The following is a 24,718-nucleotide window of genomic DNA, read 5'->3' as shown; positions in this document are numbered from 1 at the left end:
ACTAACAGATGAAAAAAATGGCAGTAAGTGAAAAAGCATCAACTTGGGAAACAATTCAGCAGCTGCTGGATCAGTTAGCTCAAGTGCAGGTTGCTAATGTGGATTTACATAGGGAGGGAGACAAGCTAATGGAGTAAAAAGGGAACAGTCCATTCCTAACATTTGTATAGGTGTACATACCAAATCATTATTGACTGATCGGTAGCAAGACAGGTAAGGTCAAGAAAAATGCAGAGGAAATACAGATGGATCTCACAGAGCTAACTGACCTGAAAAAAGACCAAAATCAAGGGAATGAAGACAGGAAATGATGCACCAATAACTGAAACAGAAACATAAGGGGAAAGCAACATGCTAACACAAAATTCAGAGCTAAATAAAGAAACGTTATGCATTACGAAATGATGTCACCAGTCACTATGCCAAAGTGAATTGAGTCAATAAATAAACAGAACTTGGAGGGAACTACAAAGAGGAAGCAAGGCTTTAAAAAAAATTAAGAGAAGTTCATGGGGGAGACTTACAGTAAATTATATGCTGGAGGTATATTCAAAAGTCAGAGCACAGTTAGTTACACATAAGTGATTTTACACTGGGTTTCATCAACCAGTGTTGTTTGTTCGTTTTGTTATGCTTTAGGACACAAAAACACTGGGGCCATACGCGCTCAAGCCAAAACTATAGAACACAAAGCCAGAGAGGAGTTAAAAATGATTCTATGTCAGTCCCAATTGACATAATAGAAGACAGACAGAAACAGGCACATGGAAAAAGGGCTAAAAGAGACACCATAAAGGAACAGAGGTCCAAAACTAAAAATTAAATGGCTGTCACCAGATTGTTTTGGCGGATAAAAAGTAAAACACAGTCAACATCCCGCGCGTCATTTGCTACAACAGCCGATAACTCAGACGGCAAACCCAAACGGGAACATAAAAGGTTAAAAAATGGACATTCCGTCAGGAAGTGGCGGACAGTTAAAACTTGGGCGCAATGTATATAAAGCGGTGGGGTAGCACCGCTTAGCAAATGATGATGGCTAAAAAGGCAGTGCCCAATATGCAGCTGAGTTAAACTAACCTCCTCCCAGCAGGAGGGCCGAGAGGAGGTCATCCAAACCGCTGGGAGAGGCTTAATAATCCAGAGATTATTCCCGTGGAGTGAGAACCATTGGCGATGCCAAAGGGACAACACATCCTGGCAGACGGCAACACAGATATCATCGGAGGGAACACAGGTACTCACAGGCTGAGGTACTAGGATTGCAGCTTTGGCAGCAGCATCAGCAGCCTCGTTTCCTGGCAGACCGACATGACCAGGAACCCACAGAAACATCACACTGGCTCCACCAAGACTGAGCAGCTGACAGTTTTCCTGGACCCACTGCACTAAGGGAGGGGCTGTGTACAGCGCACATAGACTTTGAAGACTGCTGAGTGAGTCTGAGCAGAGGACACAATTTAAACGGCTATGTCACCGGATGTACTCTGTGGCCTGTTACAAGGTGAAGATCTCAGCTATAAATACTGAGGAGTGTGCCAGAAGCTGATATCTAAAGACATGGGTGCTGACAGCCATCAGTGTACACAAAGATAATATCGCAAAGTTCCATGTGAAGGTCGTGAAACTGAAGGTGATAGACTGAGGCTGGAGTAGTGACCTTAGGAAGCGAATGAAGACCAAAGTTAATATGGGCCGCTTCACAAAGCCAAGGTGGTGAAGGGTTCACACCCACAGGGAAAAGTGCAGGTCATGTGAAGTTAAGCCGCCGTAGTAAGTGCCGAAAGTGAACTCCAGGAGGCAACAGAGAAGAAGGACGAGCCCCATACTGCCGATCAAAGGAATCATCAAGGAGGCGGCGTAGGATGGGTGACCACACATGCCAGACCAACGGCATGCATACCTGCTGAGGAGAAAGTTACGGCAGTAGGACAGGGGTAGTTCAGCAGCTTCAGCATTCAGACTCTCAACCAGCCTGGTGTAAAAGGCGCCCGCGGCCAAATGGATGCCACAATGGTGGATAGTCTTCATTGATCCATTTTGGATCGTGAGACGACGGCTGGCATGAACTTCTTGATTCGATAATTTACCAACAGCCATATGTATTGTAGAAATTTATTTTATTTTATGAACTTCTATGTGCTACCAGTTTCGGCATTACATTGATGCCATCTTCAGGTCCCACCCGTCATAGTCGTAAAATCGCTACACACAGAAAGAGCCATATAACTGGATCCATGAATCAAATCGTCCTGCAACAGCTCTTGGTGGCCAGGCAACACAGTCTATGAAAATTTTCACACATCTTAGTATCTTATACCACATTATGAGCACCCACGCAACCTGTTAGTTTTAGCTATGCTATACTCTGCATTTACCCACCATTACTGCAGTCCTTAAACTGTTCAAAAAATCTTCCTACTTCTCCATTGTTGGGGAAAAGGCCTGGTTTGTGAAGTGATTTCCACCATTATAAATATTCTTGAATCATTCAGTTTCTCCGTCAAACTGCTTATCCACAAGCAGCTCAGCAACATGTTAAGGTAAGTTGAACTGCCCTACACGAGTCAACTTTCTCACCCAGTGACATCTCATAAATATTGGATGCTAAGGATAGAGAGAGACCAAGTGTAAACATGTTGCAAATGCTGGTATCATTCCCCATTATCTGTGTTGACCTGCACCACTAACACTGATTGGGCAGATACCTGCACCTGCTGGAATTTACACAACAATCACACCTCTAACAACAGATGTTCTGTGTTGTATGGTAAGCAATGTGAGAGCATGGCTAACCTAGTGTATATCCAGTGAGCCATATGTGTTTCGCACATCTGCATGTTCTGGGCCATTGCAGGTGGTGGTGGCGACTGCTTCAACTTGGTTGCCCAGTTTTGCTAAGCTGGCTGGGATCTCAGGTTCAATGGACTGATTACAACAACTACTGAAGACCACAACAATTTCAGTACCATTTATTCAGTACTGCATACAAGACCAGACTGGCAGGACTTTGCCATATACAGAATGATATTTGAGGGTTCAGTTCTACAGACCACTGCCATCCAAGAATGATCAGCAACTTATGAGTGTAGTTATGAGGGTCCTGCCATTAGTATAAGCTATTTTTATATGGTTAACTGACAGCATAGCTGCAAGAGCGATGGGTGATGATGTAATACTGAACTGACAAGTGCCAACATCCCTTCCTGGTTTGGTGTGCTTGGAAGAAGGAAGTTACAGGTTGATGAAGGTTTCTCGGGTCTCCAGCCGGGTGGTAGCGTTGATATCTCGCGACGTTTCGTGAAGTGTCATACTACCCATCTTCTGGCGAAGTGTCGAGATTCGCGGAGAGTGGGCTATTTATATGCGTGGCCAGCCCCCTCCACTAGACCTCGGGCGGCTGCGGTGGACCAGCTGCGTGCGCGCGGTGGTGGGGATGGCGGTCGCCCCCGGCGATTCACAAGAATCTGGTCAACAGAGACGAGGGATACCAACTCAGCGCAGCATGGAACCCGGCGACAGCGGCAATCCGTCGGGAGCGCGCCCGTCAATGTCCTCCGCCGCTGATGCAAATAGAACGCTTACACCGAGAACCGAACGCGGCCGCCGGGGGCGACCGCCATCCCCACCACCACGTGCATGCCGCTGGTCCACCGCAGCCACCTGAGGTCTAGTGGAGGGGGGTGACCGCATATATAAATAGCCCGCTCTCTGCGAATCTCAACACTTCGCCAGAAAATGGGTAGTATGACACTTCCCGAAACGTCGCAAGATATCAACGCTACCACCCGGCTGGAGACCCGAGAAACCTTCATCAATAGTTTACGCCGGGAAAGCCTACATCACATATAAGTTACAGGTTGTTACACAGTCATACCAATTTTTTGCATTCCTCTTTTTCCAATCTATTAGCTGTAATGGCTTTGCAACTATCTCTCATATGCCTACATTCCTTATCTACCAATAAGACCACATGGCAATCAGTTTTGTATTATGGAACTGAAATTCACAGCTCTAATATCAATATGCAAAGTAGTCCAGTGCAAGTCTAAAAAATTCTCAAGAAAATCGACTTTGAAGTTTTCTGTGCAGCTATAATTCACTAGAGTAACGAAAATGGTCTGCATTGCTCAGTTGTTGAATCCTTGCCTCTCATGCAGACAGCCTGGGTTCGATTCCCACATGTGCAAGCTTTGACACAAAGGCACACATTTTACAAGCATTTCTGTGAAACAAAAATTTCCTAAAGGTGAAGAAAGAAAACAAACAGTAGCTTCTGAGACTGGTAATCACTGGTTTGAACGTGTTTCAGTTTTTTTTTTTTTTTTTTTTTTTTTTTTTTTTCCATTCCATTACAATACCTACCTGTAGCCATTTTGTTGGAAGATCTGTCTCAGGTGTTGCAGCCCCCCCCCCCCCCCCCCATGAACCATGGACCTTGCCGTTGGTGGGGAGGCTTGTGTGCCTCAGCGGTACAGATAGCCGTACCATAGGTGCAACCACAACAGAAGGGTATCTGTTGAGAGGCCAGACAAATGTGTGGTTCCTGAAGAGGGGCAGCAGCCTTTTCAGTAGTTGCAGGGGCAACAGTCTGGTGATTGACTGACCTGGCCTTGTAACACTAATCAAAACGGCCTTGCTGTGCTGGTACTGCGAACGGCTGAAAGCAAGGGGAAACTACAGCCGTAATTTTTCCCGAGGGCATGCAGCTTTACTGTATGGTTAAATGATGATGGCGTCCTCTTGGGTAAAATATTCCGGAGGTAAAATAGTACCCCATTCGGATCTCCGGGTGGGGACTACTCAAGAAGACTTGTTATCAGGAGAAAGAAAATTGGCGTTCTGCAGATCGGAGTCTCCAACACTAATGATTTTTCTCATGTTAATGCATTTTACTCTTCACAGGAATGATTATAGAACATGTAACTTTGCTAAAAAATTTACGTCAGCTGGGAATCTAAACCAGGCCCCACATACAACAGGTACACATTCCACCACAGAACTATGCAGCCCATCAAAAAAGCCACTTAATTTTAGAGAGTTGAAGATGCTTGGAGAACTTCAAAATTGCTTTTCTTGAGAATTTTTTAGAGTTTCACCAAACTGATTTGGGAAGAAGGAAGGAGGGAAGATTGGGTTTAGCATACCACCGCCATCAAGTCATTAGAGACGCAGCACAAGTTTCGATCGTGTCAAGGATCAGGAAGAAAATCGGGTGTGCTCTTTCAAAGGAACCATTCCAGCATTTGCCTGAAGTGGTTTAGGGAAATAACATCAAAACTAAATCTGGATTACAGGATGTGGATTTGAACAGTCATCCTCCCAAATGAGAGTCCAGTGCGCTAACACTGCGCCACTTTGTTCCGTAAACTGATTTGGGAAATTGGTATCCAACTTCCGTACTTCATGTACCATAAATATAAAAAAATAACATAAATTCAACTGCCATGTGGCCCCCTTGTAAACATTTCCTAGTTCGCTCAACTTACTTTCATCTAATCCAACTCATTTACAAACTGGAATGAGAGATATTTCTTTCTGTTCTGTATTTTTTAGAAATTACATTCTCTAAGCATTTAGAATATCACAACTGTTATGGTTCCTCAACAGCTATAATTCTTAAAATCCCATTATCAGCTTAATGAATTTAAAGAGCATTACTAAATGATGCCAAATCAACTGGCTCACAAAACCTGTTGTATTCCTAAATACTTTAGATATGTTTCAGTATTGTTTTTGTGCCTATTTATTCCTCAATGCCTTCACTATATTGTGAGTTGCCATACTTTATTTGCTCACCTTGTGCGACTTTCTGAAGACAGAACTGTAATAAGAGCCCGTATGGAGACAGCATGGAGGCCATACATCAAATAACATCTGTATTATTGTTAATGCATTTTCTTTTACTATCTGGTCTTCTGATGTCTGAAAAACAAATGACAAACAACAGAATTTAACAGTGTGACTCAGATGGAAGGCATAATCACAACCATCTACTTATTCCACAATGAAGAAGATTCAGTCAGTCAGTCAGTCACTCACTCACTCACTCACTCACAATGAAACGGAACAAAAACATTACAGTACTAAAAAGAAGACATACAGGTCAATTGGAGCACAGTGAACATATTAAATAAAAATATTTGAAAATAGCATTAATAATGGTCCAAAAAACAAACAATACATAAATGCTGATCAGTTGTACATACTAACTATATGAAAACCTTCCACAATGTAACTTAACAATTGTGGAACCACATTAAGAATGTACTACAGAGCATTATTTCAGTACAAGTAAGAAATGCAACAGATATGAATAATAAATGTGGATAGTGTCCCTTTGTAACTTTAATGTTACTAAATGGGGAAAAATTATATCTGAATCAAAAAGATACTGTCCAATAGGGAAGTTGGCTAGCATAATATTAATATGGACCACTAGGGCCAAATAACTCCACCCCTTTCCCCTACGGCAAACATGAAAAAAAAAAAAACACACACACACACACACACACACACACACACACACACACAAACCATTAAATAAAGATATTGACTAACAACAAAAATATGCTGACTGTGGACTTCAACTGTACTGTGAGGCAACAACAGCTGCTCCATTTTTGACAGGCATATTCTATACCCAGTTATACAAATGGAGATCTGTACTATGTGTGTTTTGTCTGTGCTGAGCAATCTAACTTTAATTTCTTCACACACTGAGTGACAGATTCCACATTTTACACAAAGTCTCTGCATCTATTTTTAAGTTGTTTTTCCAAATTCCAGCAGCCTTTTAAGATTACTGAGCCAGATATTTGGCTTCGCCACCACAATGTAGGTCATCTTACATCACCATTAGGACCACTGCCCACTGCGGACACTGGATGCTGCCTGATGGCATTGAGGCCGTGTGACATGGTAACAGAAGTGTGTAAGCAGAGCAGACACGGATGGCGGATCACCCTAGTAAAGATAAGGGCTGCAAATGAGGAAATCCATTGAGATAAGCAACTTAGACAAAGGGCAGAGTATTATTCCACAGAGAATGCGAACAAGTATCTTGAAAATGGTGAAGCTGGTCGAACATTTACATGCTACTGTCCTACAGAAAGAGATAGGACAGCGATACTACTATTAGACATTAAATGGTTGGATGTCCCTGACTCTACACAGAACAGGCTTGTCTGCTCTGTAAAGCAGGATAGATGGTGATCTGTGGCATCTCTGCCGAAAGAGCACAATGCTGGTGCCTGCACAGTTGTTTCAGACCACACCATTCATCGTACATTGTTGAATGTGGAGCTCCATGGCAGACCACCCCTACGTGTTCACATATTGACCTAATGGCATCGTCAATAACAACCACAGTGGGCATAGGACTATTAAGATTCGACCATCAACGTAAACATTTCGGCTGTTCAGGTGAATCACATTTTTGCTACACTAGGTGGATGGTCATCTCCACAAAAGCTATTATCGAGGTGAATGGTGGCTCAAAATGTGCAGCGGCCATGGATGCAAACTGGAGGAAGTGGTATTACAATATGGGGGACATTCTTCTGCACTTGCATGGGACCTATTGTAATAATCAACAACACACCAACAGCTGCGATCCACCTGCATCCCTTCATGCTTGAAGCCTTTCCCAACATTGATGTCATCTTGCAGCAGTGTAACTGTCTGTGTCTCTGAGCCAGAACCGTACAACACTGGTATGAGGAGTATTATTGTTATCGGCGACCAAATTCGCCTATGGAACCCATCTGCATCACTATCGGGTGACATCACTGCATACGCAAATTGGCAGTCCGTTATTCACATAAATTACACGACCTGTGCATAGACACATCTCCACAACCTTACCAACAAACTGTTGCATCCCTGATATGAATAATCTGGGATGTATTTCATTCCAAAGATGGACAAACACACTATTAAGCAGGTAGTAGTAATATTTTGGGCCATCAGCGTATTGTTACAGCAGGACAGAAATAAGACTGCATATCATGTGAGATTAACAAATTTCAGATTCACCTTGGTCTGTGAATCTTCCTAAAACCTTTTGGAAGGGCGGCCTGTGATAGAATACAGATACTTTTGTAAGATAATAACATGTTAACAATGTAACTGTTCACCTCTCTAAAAGTTACAATAGGAAACTAAACTTTAGTCTACTACAAGTCTTGGCAGAGTTGAAGAACAAGATAATTGGGCACCTTCTGTTATCTTGCAAAACTCTATGATTGTGTAAATTATCAATTTTCATGTGGCAACTGAACTATTATGGTCTTTTTTTAAGGCATTAAAACAAGTAGGGTCATATGCACCCATGTCAAAACTGTATAACATGAAGACCAAGAGGAGTTAAAAACGACAGCACATCAATCCCAATCGACGAAAGAGAAGACAACTTAAAACAGGGATGTGGAGAAAGGTCGATAAAATACACCACAGAGAAACGTAGGTCCTGAACTGAAAATTAAATGGCCTTCGCCATATTGCTACAACAGATAAAAAGTAAACTGGGGGGTGACAGTCCGTGTATTGTTCACTAAAATGGCCAGACAGCAAACACAAACAAGAACGTAAAGGGTTAAAAAAAAAGGCATTCCGTCAGGAAGTAGCTGACCATCAAAAGTTGAGCACAATGTGCACACAGTGGTGGGGAGCACCACAAAAAGATAGTGCCCAATATGCAACCTAGCTAAAAAGATCACCACATGGCGAGAGGGCCGAGAGGTGGTCATCCAAGCCGCTGGGAGACGCTTAATAACCCAGAGCTTGTACCCATGAAGGGAGGACCAGTGGTGATGCCAAAATGACACCACTTGCTGACAGACAGCAACACAGAGATCATCAGAGGGAATGTAAGAACTATGCGGGCTGAGGTACGAGGACTGCAGCCTTGGCAGCTGCATCAGCAGCCTCGTTTCCTGTCAGACCGATGTGACCCGGAAACCACATGAACATCACAGTGGCTCCATCAAGAATGAGCAACTGACAGCTTTCCTGGACACGCTGCACTAAGGGATGGACGGTGTGAAGCACACACAAGCTTTGTAAATACCGAGCAGTGTTCCGAAGCTGATACCGAAAAATGCCGGGCCAATGACAAAGGCGCACCCAACTCCATGCTCAATCTGAAGCCATCGGTGTACACAAAGGTACTATCACGAAGTTTCATGCGAAGGTCATGAAACTGAAGGCAACAGAGAGAGGCTCGAGTAGTGTCCTTAGGAAGCAAATGAAGGCTGAGCTGAACATGGGCCACCACACAAAGCCAAAGTGGTGAAGGGTTTACACCAACCGGGAAAGTTGCAGGTAGCGTGAAGTTAAGCTGGCAGAGCAAGAGCTAAATGTGAACTCCAGAAGGTAACAGATAAGAGGGGCGCGCCCCATACTGGCAATCAAAGGCGTCACCGAAGAAGGTGGCATAAGATGGGTGGCCACGTATTGCACACAAACAGCACACATCTCTGCTAAGGAGAAAGTCACGGCAGTAGGACAGTGGTAGTGGCAGCTTCTGCATGCCGACTCTCAACTGGGCTAGTGTAAAAGGCACCAGTGGCCAAACAGATGCCATGTTGGTGGATAGTATTGAGACAGCATAAGAAAGGCAGAAATGCATATGCATATACGAAACATCCATAATCTAGTTTCGAACGGACAAGGGACTGGTACAACTAGAGGATGGTCGTTCGATCTGCTTCCCACAAAGTACCACTGAGGACATGTAGGACTCTGAGGGACCGCGTACAGCGGGCTGTCAGGTCAGACACTTGGGAGGACCAAGAAAGTCTCCTATCGAGCATGAGTCTCCTATCGTAGTTTCAACAAACAAAAGAGCAACATGACCAATATATAAATACGGTGGAAGAAACCAACTGGGCTGCTAGAAATTCATACAAACAGTTTTGTCCGTGGAAAAACAAAATCCATTGTCAATGTTCCCTGAGTCAGGATGATCAAGACACCACTGAAGACTACGCTCAATGAGGCAGGTCTGTGGAGAATTGCAATAGATGGGAAAATTGTCAACGAAAAAGAAGCTGGAGACCTCCAGTGGGAGACAGGCAATTACAGGGTTAATGGCGGATACAGGTGTCAGACAAGGCAGAAACCACACGTACATTGAAAACACAGTCTTTTAAAAATTCCTGAAGGAAATGGGGTATTTGGTCACATAATCCACATGTGGAGAGAGTACAGAGGATACCAGTCCTCCAGCATGTGTCATAGGCTTACTCCAAACCAAAGAACACGGCCACAGTCTGGGATTTCTGCAGAAATCCATTCATGACATGGATGGACAAAGTGACGGGATGGCCAACTGCAGAATGGCGTGCTTCAAATCCACACTGTGCAGTGGTGAGTAAATTGTGAGACACAAGCCGTCATACGAGCTGAGCATGAATCATACGTTCCATCACCTTGTAAAAACCGCTGGTGAGAGAAATGGGGTGGTAACGAGAAGGAAGGTCTTTATCAGGGATAGGTATGGATATGACAGTGGCTACATGCCAGTGTCTGCGAAACATGCCCTCTGCCCAAATGCAGTTGTACCTATGAAGCAGAAAGTTCTTGCCCCCAAGAGAAATGTGCTCCAGTATCTGAATGAACAGCATCTGGCCCCAAGGCAGAGAATCATGATGAAGTGAGAGCATGATCTAGCTCCCTAGTAAGAGTGGCATTGTAGCACTCACAATTCCAATACATGAAGGGTATCATCCAAGCCACCTCTACTCATTTCTGATGGAGGAAGGCAGGATGATAGTGGGAGGAGCTCAAAATCTCTAAAATGGCAGACCAAGGTGTTGGAGATAGCAATAGGGTCCACGATGACATTGTCTGCTACTGGCAGACCGTAAATTGGGGAATGGCTCTTGGTCCCAGATTGGCCCACACTTCGGAAGAGAGAGTGCAACTGTTAACAGAACTAGTAAATTAAATCTACCTAGGTTTTTTGCTATCCTGACGAACGCAACGACGCTGTGCACACAACTGTTTATAATGAATAGTTTGCCATTGTAGGAAGTCGGTTAAAAATGCGGAGAGCATGTCTCCGCGTGCAAATTGTGTTGCGGCACACCTCAGTCCATCATTGGGCTGGGACACGGGGCGGTAAAGAGGAAGTGCAAGGAATGGGACATTCTGTGGTGGTGAGGATAATGTTTGTAAGATATTCCACCTGGTCATGAAAAAGGGGGAATGTTGTTCGTAGAAGGTAGCAAGGGAGAAGTAAAGCCTCCAGTCGGCCTTAGTAAGCTGCCATTTGGGTGAGCACATAGGTGAGGTAGGAGTCAGCAAACAGATAGCATATGGGAAATGGTAACTTGAGTAAGTGTCAGAGAGAACAGATCACTCAGGACATTGGGCAAGCTGGGCAGTGCAGAAGGAGAGGTCCAAATGGGAATATGTGTGTATGTGTGTGTGTGTGTGTGTGTGTGTGTGTGTGTGTGTGTGTGAAGTCCGAAAGGAATGTGGTTGCTCCCATGTTAAGGCAGATGAGGTTAAGTTGATTGAGAAGGTCAGCCAAGAGGACACACCTTGGACAGGCTCTGGGAGGACCCCAAAGTGGATGGTGTGCACTAAAGCAACCCAGCAGCAGAATAAGCTGGAGGAAATCTGCCCTGGTGACATCGAATGATGGAGGGACGCAAATACTACACAGTTAAAACGTCATGTGAGGAAGGAAAAAGTGAACTGCAACAGTTTGAAGGCGGGTAGTTAGCACATTGGGTTGACTATGAATGTCATCCCATATGAGCAGCATGACTCCCGCCCGAGATGGGCTCAAAACAGTTGTGAGGATGCAATTTTGCTTCCTGAAGGCAGAGAACAAATGGATGGTGCAATTCTAAGAGCAGCCATAAATCCTCTTTGTTGGATCTAAGACCACAAACACTCCATTCGAGGAGAGCCATGATAACGAAAAAATGAAGAGGCGTCACTTCGGTGACTGCAGAGTGCCAGCCTTCAAATACTCACTGCTACAGGGCACACAGGCAGGAGGATCCTGCTCCAAGAGGTCTGCAGAAGCATCGGCATTCCTGACATTCTTGCGCTGCGGAGTCCAGGACAGAAAAACAGTTGGTGGTGTGCATCGGCAATAAGGAAATCAGGCAGCCGAGGGTACCACATGACATCATCGAAGAGGATCTTCGAGGCAGTGAAGGAGGTGACCTTTTGGCTTTGTTTGAATTATTTGAGACTTTATGGTTGGCAGAAGAAGACTCAGATGTTGGTTGGCGGGAGTGACATTGGAAGTCTTCAAAGGAGTATTCCTTCTGTCCTTTCCAACCTGCTGGTCGTGTAGCTTGTGTCTTCACCCAGTGAAGCGAAAGTTTGGTGACATGTTGCACAGCTGGAGGAAGAACGGGGACACTACCATGAAACTGGCAGATTTCACAACCGCGGTGCTGAAAGTGAGGTCCCATGTCAGCATGGCCATGTCCTTCGTGGAGCGAGATGTAGCAAGAACAGTACTGTAGAGGCCAGATGGTAGAACGCAGGGTTTCCAACTACCCAACAACTTGCGAGCAACCGGATAAGGCACTTTTCCCTTCACTCAGATCTCCTGGACATCTCGCTCATCAAGATACACGAGACAATCATGAGAGGCAGTGGCATGGTCGCCATTTTATTTGATGCAGTGGAGAGAAGGAGGCGGGCAATTGTCCTCGTGAGCATCCCTGCCACAGGTTACAGATTTGGCTGGGTGTCGACAGGACTCTCGAGTGTGGTCGTAACGATGAAACTGGTAGTAGCCCATCAGATTCAGAATATATAGTCTGACTGTGATAACTTCATAACCTGCTATGATCTTTGACAGAAGAACCACTCTACCAAAAGTGAGAAAGAGAGTGCATATGGGCACTAAGGAGGCATCTCTTTCTTTCATCACTTGATGCACAGCAATGAAACCCAGATCTCAGAAGTACACTTGGATTTCTGCATCGATCAGACCATCGAGCAGCCTAGTGTAAATAATTATAATTCTAAAAGCATCCACAACATCATTTTCAGAAGAAACATCAGCAGTTCAATTAAAAAGCTCCACTGTAGGTGTAAATCACATACAATATACAGGGTGAACATTAATAACACCAACAAACTGCAGGAATGGAGATAAAGAGGTCCTATGAACATAGGTCCGGAAATGCATCATTGCCATGGTAGATAGCGTTGTCAAATGGCAGCTCCTCTGACCACATGCCATGTGTTCCTTGTATGTTGCAGGCTGTGTGATCGATGCAGCAGTGAACCGTAAGCAGTGGAATGGTCTGGTATTCATGTCAGGGACAAGTTGAGATGGTGTTTGTGTGTAGTCAAGGGGAAGCACGGCTATACCAAAACAAGTACCATCACAAAATGGAGGACGGGGTTCTACAAGACGTCGAGACGAACCCTAGTACACAAGCTCCAGGCAAGTGGACCACCAACATGCTTTAAGCCAAAGTACGTTCTCACATATAAACATAAGTGAATCCCACATGACACTGCGTCCCATGGAGGCCAGTTTGAACATCTGTTGTGACATGGATGTGATGCAGTTCTGTACTGTGTTGACACTGCATACAAATCATCCATTTCTGGACACATGTTCAAAGGACCTTTTTTTCCTTCATTTTCAGTCAGGAGTCTGGTCCATCAGTTTATTAGTTTTATTAATATTCACCCTGTATATTCTGCAAACCACTGAAGTGTGTGGTAGAAGGTACAGCCCACTGTACCAGTCGTTAGGATTTTCACCTGTTCCATTCAGGTAAGGAGCACAGCATGAACGATTTTAAACAATGGCTGCATGTGATCTGTAATTAATATAATCTTTGCCTCAATTCCTATGAGCGAAATACATAGAACATTGCAGTACATTCCTACAGCCATCATTGAAAGCCAATTCCTAAAATGTTTTAAGTAGGATTTCTTGGGATACTTGATGCCATTAGCAAACTGATTGCATTTCCTCGTATTATACCAATAAATTGGAATCTACCACCTGCCCTATCCACAAGTGAGCCAATATGATGGTTCCATTTCATTTCTCTGCAAATTGTTACATCCAGATATTTGTACGAGTTTACAGATTCCAACCCTGACTCTCAGATAGTATAGTCATAGGATACAACTTTTTTTAAGTTTTGGGACAAGACACAATTTTACATTTCCGAACATTTAAATCAAGTTTCCAATCTTTGCATCACTTTGAAATCTTTGAGATCCAACTGAATATTTATGCAACTTCTTTCAGACAATACTTCATTTAGATAACTGCATCATCTGCAAAGAGTCTGAGGTACTATTGACATTGTCCACAATATCATTAATATACAGCATGAACAGCAAGGGTTCCAACACACTTCCCTGGTGCACGTGCACGGTTACTTCACTGTCAATGACTCCCCATCAAAGTTAACTTGTTATGGTGTCTCTACCAACAAATCCTCAATCCAGTCACAAATTTCTTTGATACCTCATACAACTGAACTTTTAATAATAAGCGTAGACATGGCCCTGAGTCAAATGCCTTTCAGAAATCAAGAAATATTGCTTCTACCTGACTATGGATCCAAAGTTTTTAAGAAGACACTTCAGGAAATTGTGAGGTGGGTTTTACATGTTTTTGGAATCAATGCTGGTTGGCATGGAGACGGTTGTTCTGTTTGAGATGTTGTGGTCTACATTAATTTTGAGCTCAGAATATATTCTAAGGCTCTACAACATATCAATGTGGAAGATATTGGGTTACGTCTACTACCCTTCTTGTAAACAGGTGTTTTATTCCAACTACATTGGATTATAGTTAAAAGAGGGGACTAACTCAGCCACAAATTCACTATAGAAGCTGATAAGGATTCCATCATGTCCTGGAGCTATGTTCAATTTTATTAATTTCAGTTGTTCTTCAGTACAACTGACAAATTTACTTCACTTTTCTTCACAGTAGTGCAAGAATTAAATTGAGGCAAATCTCCTGGGTTTTCCTTTGTAAACGAATATTTGAAAATGAAGTTAAGCATTTCTGCTTTTGTTCTGCTATCTTCAATTTCAGTTCCTGTCAGACTTTATGTTCAAGAAATGTGGTGACTTTTCCACTTGGCATCTGCATTCCAGCTGTTCCTGACAAAAATGTTCATTGATTATTCTTTTCTCCCAAAACTTAATGGTTGCCAGTTGCACTAACATATTGAACGAGGACATGGACTAATAGTACTAACTTTCTGAGCTCACGTGCAACGGAACAACAGAGTATTCATACTGTAAGGAAGATGAAAATCATGACACAGACGGTAATGAAATGTAAAACTGAAACACACAATAAAATTTTTCTGGGTTTGTGACCACATGGTCAATATGTAAAACTACCGACGTTTCAGTCACTGTTGCAAATGACCTTCAGTGTGTTTTTGTTTACTGCTGAATGAGAAAACTTTATTCCTTATATACCTGCAGATGTGGCTGTTATCTAATTCTGATAGGCTGTTAAGGATGAAGGACAGGGATGTTAGAAGTTCTTTGTTGGTATTCTTATTATTTCTTTTGACTGATGGAAACCCAATGTTCTGATTGGCGTTTGCGTTACTGCATGTGACTGCTGGAAATTGGCGAATGGAAAACCAGGCAGCAGTTGTGACATGGCGTCATTTTCCTGCTTTCTAGCACCGGCAGAGACGCGACAGTACTCTATGTGCCTGCAGCCGTTGTGGTCTCCCACGTGCCTGTGCGTATTGCTTCACGTGAGCTGTCATAGCTTAATGGTGTTATTGCTAGCAGCTAGTTACTGCTGCTCCGCCGAGCAGGCATCAAGCCAATTTTCCAAAGCAGCAACAGAATAAAAGATGTTCTTTGCACAACAAAAGAGGCATTGGAGAAACTACATGCTGCTGAAGTTTATGTAATCAGTTGCGAATGTTGATTAGTGTATGTAGGCAAGACGGGACGACCCATCAGCACATGTGTATCTGAACACAAAAGATATATCCGACTAAGACAACACACCAAGTCAGCGGTAGAACACCAGGATATGTGTGGAAAGCAGATTGATTTTGGTGAAGCTCGTTTACTGGTAAAACAGCCTCTTACTTTCAGGAGGAAGATTAGAGAGGCAATAGAAATAGCCAAGTGACCTGCCAACATGAAGAGAGAAGAATGGTGTCGACTTCCAACATCTTGGCTGCCAGCAATAACACCAGTACGCTATGACAGCTCACGTGAAACAATACGCACAGGCATGCTGGAGACTGCAACGGCCGCAGGCACATATAGTACTGTCGCGTCTCTGTCACTGCTAGAAAGCAGGAAAATGACGCCGCGTCACAACTGCCACCTGGTTTTCCATTCGTCAATTTCCAGCAATAACATGCAGTAACGCAAACACCAATCAGAACCTTGAGTTTCCATCAGTCAAAAGAAATAATAAGAATACCAACAAAGAACTTCTACCATCCCTCTCCTTCATCCTTAACAGCCTATCAGAATTAGGTAACAGCCACATCTGCAAGTATATAAGGAATAAAATTTTCTCATTCAGCAGTAAATGAAAACACCCTGAAGGTCATATGCAACAGTGACCGAAAAGTCTGTAGTTTTACATATTGACAATGTGGTCACAAACCAGAAAAATTTTATTGATTGTGACAATGGCTTATCTTTACAAGTGTAAAACTGGATAAAATAATGCAAGATACAAGTCTGAAAAATGTAGTATTTATGTATGCTTATTTTTGCTAGTGGATAACTGATTTCCACTACCAGTCACCTTCAAATTACACGGTATTGACTATCTTATGTTAATGGTTCAAATGGCTCTGAGCACTATGGGACTCAACTGCTGAGGTCATCAGTCCCCTAGAACTTATAACTAGTTAAACCTAACTAACCTAAGGACATCACAAACATCCATGCCCGAGGCAGGATTCGAACCTGCGACCGTAGCGGTCTTGCGGTTCCAGACTGCAGCGCCTTTAACCGCACGGCCACTTCGGCCGGCTTATGTTAATGGACAGCAGTAAAACTCATGATGAGAGTTAAGCAACAATAATGTATTTTACAGTGAAGGCCAAAACTGCCCCAATATTTAAGTTTATCTAACTATGAAATTCTAATACTCACCTACTTAAAATGAACACATTGTGTCAAATGGTTTATTAGAAACCCAAGCTTTTAAGAAACTGACTGGACACCTGCTACTATTACATTTTACCTATACAGAAAGTATTTCATATGGAAATTCCTTAGTGAAATATAAATATTTTAAACAGTGAAGGTAACAACTCTAGACACACACACACACACACACACACACACACACACACACACACACACACACACACAAGAAACAAAAGATTTACTGAAATACATACCATGACAAACAGCAGAATGTTTTGCACATCCTCAGGCTGAGGAATTGCCCCAGCAGAAATCATCATGTGAAGTAAAGATGGGAGCCATACACCTTGTGACAGAGCATTTCTGAATAAATCAGACATACTTATATCTGGCTTCATCCAATGCAATACCATCCTATGATGTTGAGAATCACAGCATTCTGGAGGACCAGACACATCCAGCTGTAACCATGGCTCAGTCAGTACCAAATGCATTGCATACTTTACAGCGTTTATAAGTTCCATGGGCGACACCCTGCGCAATCTCAATGATTCTTTATTATGGATATTTTGCTTACCATGAACAGTATGCTTTCTTTCTTTAGCAGGAATATAAGACGTATCTGAGGAATCCATTTCGTTTTCACTGAGTTCTATCTCTGTTAGCACAAAAGGAGAAAATGTTTTCACCGATTCAAGTCCTCTACATTTTTTGGATAAATGGTTCTGTTGAGCTGTCTCATTATCATCTGAACAAAATATGCAATTGAAATGCCACTTTCTCTGTCTTTTTCTCTTAACTACCACATTCAAATTTTCATAAGAACTTTCATTCCCATGTAAAATGCTCAGTTTCTTACTTGATTCTAACCGAGTTGAACTCTTATTGACTGCCGCTCGGTTGGGTGAATTTTCTTGATAAATGCTGTTGTGAACAGTAATGATGTGGCAATCTTTGCATCTCTGATAAATGCTTTCTATCTGAGACCAATTATATGAACGTAAATTACTTGACAATTTGTGTAAAGATACATGCAGTTTCTTGACTAAAAATTCTGGATGCTCTGTTTTAAACTTAGACAAAAACAAAATCAGCTCAGCATCCTGTAATGCTGAGGAATCAGTGATTCCTTTGTGAAGCACTGCATCTAGAGTTGATGATGAATCAGAACTATCTGTAACTTGTGCTTTGGTGCAATTGCTTTTGTTGACATCAGAACAAGAATTTGGTTTAACTGCTATGTTTCTGGAAGCATATTTATTTTGATTTGATAGTTTATTGATTCTGCCAACAGTGAACTGATTTTTTCTTAACCACAGTTCAGGCAATCTTTTCAGAACAACACGTAGTTCCTTAAGTTTATGAATGGTTTGTACTCTGCTCTTCCCCAAAGATAAACTTTTGCTTTTACTGGCCCTATTGGTAACATTTCCTTCCTCATTGCGAAAAACATGCAAAGATTCAATTTTTTTTTGAGAGGGTGATATTCTGCCTGTTGTGGCATCTGAACTGCTATACTGCGACACTTCATCACAATTTATTTTGTTGTATGCTAATTCTGAACACGTTACATTATCCCTCTCTTGTACAGGTTTAATCTTCTTACTGTTTGTGGCATATGAAAATTTGTTAGCAAAAATTTTCATATCAAAACTCACACTTCTAATTTAATGACGACTTTAATATTAAAAGTTCACCGACGTTCATACAAATCAGAAGTTTTTTTTAATTTTATTTTATAAATAATAATCATTTCCTTCTAAATGTAAATCAGCTAAAACTTCAATACACAATTTCTTGGTCTCATACACTATCTGAATTTTTAGAACGTGGTATATATTCACAATAGACTGCACACAGTTTTGGTACAGCAAAAAAAATGATGTTTGGAACATTGTTTTTATACACAAGTTCTTTTTGGAACTGTCATTTTTCACTTTACTGTTGTTGAGACTTGCTTCAGAAAAAGCTAGGTTTGTGTTCTACAGGACATACTCATTACTAATAATTCAGTGCTAACACAAGAAAAACACATAACTACAGCATAAAATGTTTTCTTAAAAAGCTATGATAAAACCATTACAGTACTTTCTCTGAACTTCAAATTATCAGGACAAAGTCTCACAAAATTAAAATTGTTATAGTTCGTTCACAGCATACAAACAGCTGCAAAAATGATGTATCTCTGTTTTTCAACTTTCATTAGTTCCTTTAACACATCTCTACAATGACATGATTATCTCGAACTGTACATGTTGCAGCATGCTTCTCGGACTCAGAGTAGTTCTCTATTAGTTCAAGAGAAATTGCTGTACTGCAATCACTTAGTCACAGTGGAGAATTTGGAAGCACATCTGGCAATGTGAGGATCGGCTTGTGGTTTAAACTGTGGGGAGAAAAGAGAAACCATCATCACTACCACAAGAGACAAATACATCTCACAAAGTTCAGTAACTGAAAGCTTAGAATTAACCCTTCTATTTACCTGAAAATCACACAAAAAATGGAAATAAAAATAGGTATGTATGGTGACACACTCTTTTCACTGGTTATCTGTGTTTTCTTGATTGATAGTTGTTTTCCTGCATGTAATGAAACGAAGTTAGTGAAGAGAGTAAATCACTGTCATAAATATAAGGTAAATGAAATGAGAAAATAAATCTTTCTTTCCTTAAAATACATGCTGTGACAAAAAAAAAAGATAAACACTTGTTTGATGTGGCATGTTAGTGTGTGACCCTCCCCTCTCCACCATTCCTTTTAACTGCATCCTTAAACTGTCACAAATTCAAACAACTCAATGGCAGTTGATTAGCAGTTTACTGCAGATATGTTGTTTTACACTGCCATTAAATGTTGTATATAAGGTCAGACAAAAAAGAAACCGTGGCAGCTAATTTGCATACTTATCAGTTTGTTCGGTTAGTGGTGGTAACCTTCAAGGTAGGTCTCATCTGACTCTGCACATTTGTAATTGTGCCAGCCACTGCTCAAAATACTTTTGCAATTTTGTTTTCTGTGGAGCTAAGCAGGAAACCATTTTTGCCTTCCAGAAGAGTGCTAGAACATGCCTGTAATAAACTGCTTATTCACTGTAACTGAGCTGACTGCTTTTGATGAAACTGCTTGCCGCGTGAAAACACAGTTCAGTATAGTATAGTAGTTGTGTAACATCCAGTTTGTTGATAACAGAAAGTTTAATTCTTTTTTGAGAGATCTTGTACATTATGTTTTTGGCATTTTTTGCATCAAACATTACTACACACAGGAGAAGAGGAGAGAAAAGAGGGAGTAGCTGAGGAAATGGAATTATTCAGGGACTAAATATGCTTATTTCTTCAATTTTCTAGATGTAAAATACCAGAACTCTTGTCAGTGAATGAGGCTGTTTTGATTTGTATTCCCTTTTTCACAATAGTTCACAGTTTAGAAAAAAAATGGGCACACTTAACAGCACAAACTGAGCTATTTGAAATTGTTTCAGATCACAAGTTCATTTTACATTGTGATCGATTATAAAAGTTAATATGACTTGAAGTAACTTTTCTACAACTGAAACATGTCATCACTATTTAACTATGTGCTGCAGAGTAATGGAATAAGTGAAAGGAAGGATTTGAAGAGAGTTAGGTGGTGGTGGTTAGTGTTTAACGTCCCGTCGACAACGAGGTCATTAGAGACGGAGCGCAAGCCCAGGTTAGGGAAGGACGAGGAAGGAAATCGGCTGTGCCCTTTCAAAGGAACCATCCCAGCATTTGCCTGAAACGATTTAGGGAAATCACGGAAACCTAAATCAGGATGGCTGGAGACGGGATTGAACCGTCGTTCTCCTGAATGCGAGTCCAGTGTGCTAACCACTGCGCCACCTCGCTCGGTGAAGAGAGTTAGGGTCATTTGTTTTGGATTAATTCATTGAAGCAACATACCGTTCCCAACACTCCCATTTCTGCTGTTTGATTAAATAACATGTTTTTCATTTATATAACTAAGATTATTCACAGAAGGGTGTCCCCTTACTCCTTGCAAATACCTGTGAGTTAAAGGTGACTACTCGCCGAAAAGCAGAGTTCAGTCAACAATAGACACAGACAACAGGAAAGAAGACTTGCTACCTTCCTGAGTAAATCTTTTATAAGCTAGAGCAAATCTCTCTCTCTCTCTCTCTCTCTCTCTCTCTCTCTACACACACACACACACACACACACACACACACACACACACACACACACACACACTTCAAACCTACGCCCCTGTATGGCGCCAGTGCTTCATTTTGGCCTCATTGTGGCAAGGCATGGGCATGAGAGATGCTGCTATGTAGGGAGGTGACATCAATAGTGACGAGTAGGGATCCAGAAGGTAAAGGCGTGGGAATGCTTGAGAGTCAGTGAATGAAGTACACCATCCAACTGTGAACATCCACTTCCCCCTCCTGTCTAACCAACTAAGAACACCAACCTCTCAGCAGAGGAAATGACAGCCATCCACTACCTCAAAATATAATCTAAAATGATCATCCTCCCTCCATTCAAAGGCTGCACCACTGGCATGATGAATCGCAGCAACTACCTGAAGAAAGGCTGCACCACTGGCATGATGAATCGCAGCAACTACCTGAAGAAAGGCTCCGTCAACTATCTTAACTCAACAGCTACAAACTCTGCCATAGTGATCCCATCCCAGGTGGCCAACATAACTACAATCTCTACTAAAATCCATAGGCCCTTCCCAGAACTTCTCGCCTGAATTAATCTACCTCCTCCCAGCCACAACACCCTGCAACTTACCGTCCATGTGATCCCAAACATCCACAAACACAACAACCATTTATGCTCCATAGTAGCTGGCTACTGAGCTTCCACTGAAAGAATTTCTGCTCTTCTTGATCAAGGCCTCCAATCAATTGCCCGAGACCTAGTCTCTCACATCAAAGACACTAACATCATCCTTTACTGCCTCTCCACCATTCCATCTCTTTACCGCCTGGATACCCACTCATCACTGTTGTTGCCACCTCCCTACACACCAACATTCCTCATGCCCATGACCTTGCCACTATCAAATAGTACCTTTCCCAACATCCTTCAGACTCCAAACCACCATCGCATTTCTTATACACCTTACCACATATATCCTAATCCACATCCACTTTTCCTTTGAAGGAAGAGTATACAAACAAATTCATGGCACAGCCATGGGCAGCCAAAGGGCACCCTTCTATACCTACCCGTTTATAGTCCAACAGGAAACATTCTTAGCCTACAAAACCTCCCAACACCTAGCCTGGTTCAGGTTCATTAATGATACCTTCATGACTGGATTCCAAGCCAAGACTTTCTATCCTTATTCCTTCACAACCACAACACCACCTCTCCTATCCACTCCACATGAACTTTCTCTACCTAACATGCCACATTCTTGGACATTGACATCCACCTCTCTCATGGCTACACACACACACACACACACACGCACGCACACACGCACGCACACACGCACGCACACACGCACGCACACACGCACGCACACACACACGCGCGCACACACGCGCGCACACACGCGCGCACACACGCGCGCACACACGCGCGCACACACGCGCGCACACACGCGCGCACACACGCGCGCACACACGCGCGCACACACGCACGCACACACGCACGCACACACGCACGCACACACGCACACACGCACACACACACGCACGCACACACACACGCACACACACACGCACACACACACGCACACACACACGCACACACACGCGCACACACACGCGCACACACACACGCGCACACACGCGCGCACACACACGCGCACACACACGCGCACACACACGCGCACACACACGCGCACACACACGCGCACACACACACGCGCGCGCGAGCGAGCGAAAAAAATCACTCCCATACAACCAGGTCACCCTCTGATGACTTACTGTATTTTACGGACTATAAGATACATTTTCTTCTTCAAAAATTGCCTCAAAAATTCAGGGGTATCTTATACTCAAAAGTAATATTAAAATGTCCCGTGTTTGACTTAAAATTCCCACCTGTCTTGAAAATGACAATATATTCAATGCTGTGGGAAACCTAATACTGTCTCCCTTCAGTCCCACCAACAAGAATGTAGAACATTGTCTAGCAAACATAGTCCATATAAATTCAGGCAGGCTAGGAAAAACTCTTACTTTCATTGTCTCTGATGTTATTGAATTTAACATATGTTAAAATGAAGGACTAAGTAAGGAACACCTATTGTTTTTGTTTTATCCAAAAAAAATTCTGCTCCGAGATACAGCCCTCCAAAGATGACATTGCACATACAATTTTGAAGATGTGAATTTTGGAAAAAAATATTAAAATGCTGTATCTCTGGAGCAGTTCTAGATATTTCGCTTTATGAGTACAAAGAAATCCTCAAAGTTCTTTTACTATACAATTCTGAATTTTTTTATAATTTATGGAAAAAAGTTAAAAATGCCAATCCATAAAATTTTGATTTTTTCTGTTGATTAGTACCATATAGTTCTACATTCCCTGAAAAGGAAAGCTTCCACTTTTAGGTTGAACAGGTTTTATAAACAATTGAAATTTTTGCCATACATAAAAACTGTTTTATTGCCACATTATCACATAACGGGATCAAAAAATCAAAACCTAGCCTTATTTAACATAATTTTAGTTTTGAAAGATGAGTAAGAGATTCATTTTTCAAGCATTTTAAATGGTTCCAAAATGTATGTGAAAGGTCCAAAGACTTTAAGGTTTCAATTTATACAGCTTCTGTGCACTGTTTTGTACTGAAATTAGCCAGTCAATGAACTAAAAATGTGTTCCAATGGTTCAGTATCTTCCTTTGATATAGAATGATGCCTTCCTGTTGAACCAATAGGAACTGGAGCACTTACAATCTTCAAAACATTGTGAACAGGAAGTGAACACTGATGGCATTGTTGCTGTCCTTCAGCTGGAATTTTGTTTAACTCATAACTGGTGTCTATAATCTATAATCTCTCTCTCTCTCTCCCCCCCCCCTCCCCCCCTCCCTCCCCCCCTCCCTCCCCTCCCCCCCCCCCCCCCACACACACACACACACACACACACACACACACACACACACACACACACACACACACACACACACACACACACACACACACACCTTCTCAGGTTGTGAATCTGAATATTATCCTACTGTTTCTGAGATGCTGGCCGAACGAACAAAATTTCTTCTTTCTTGCTCTTTACAGTGCTTGCAAGATGAGTTCGTCCATCACTTTGAGTCCAAAAATCTGTCTTCTGAATTCCTTACACTAGAATAGTTTGGACCATTCTTTTTTTTCTGCTCAAGGAATTCTTCAATTTCCTCTTTGGACAAAAGAATGAGAGCTGTGGATGTATGAGATTTAATGACCCTCATAAAATCCTCAGCATTCTGAATCGCAGCTGTATTTGGTCTTTAAAGATTATCTTTTGAAACATGGTGCTTCAGCAGGCCTCCTACTCTATGACAAGGCCCCTTCCCATGACCAGTAGCACTGTATGCCCAGTCAACTGGCACAAGTGACTTACACAATTCAAACAGCTGGTAACAATTTTTAAAA

The 24,718-nt window shown here is 42.3% G+C and overlaps 1 protein-coding gene across 6 annotated transcripts in view; it reads right to left on the bottom strand.

Annotated features, from left to right (window-relative positions):
- LOC124787697 overlaps positions 1–24,718 on the bottom strand; it is a 142,325-nt gene that overhangs the window by 98,996 nt on the left and 18,611 nt on the right. For 5 of the 6 annotated variants that reach the window (XM_047254527.1, XM_047254532.1, XM_047254529.1 and 2 more), the window contains 2 exons: positions 17,367–19,498; positions 5,800–5,925 (listed from right to left, as the gene is read on the bottom strand). In XM_047254527.1, the coding sequence (XP_047110483.1) occupies positions 5,800–5,925; positions 17,367–18,758 (1,518 nt within the window). In that variant the 5' untranslated portion in view covers positions 18,759–19,498. Of the gene's footprint in view, positions 1–5,799; positions 5,926–17,366; positions 19,499–19,597; positions 19,695–24,718 lie in introns of those variants that run through there. The other variant, XM_047254530.1, reaches the window with a different exon arrangement.

Source organism: Schistocerca piceifrons, chromosome 3 (genome assembly GCF_021461385.2).
Source record: "Schistocerca piceifrons isolate TAMUIC-IGC-003096 chromosome 3, iqSchPice1.1, whole genome shotgun sequence".
NCBI classification, from domain to species: domain Eukaryota; kingdom Metazoa; phylum Arthropoda; class Insecta; order Orthoptera; family Acrididae; genus Schistocerca; species Schistocerca piceifrons.
This window is presented reverse-complemented; position numbering and strand designations above follow the sequence as displayed.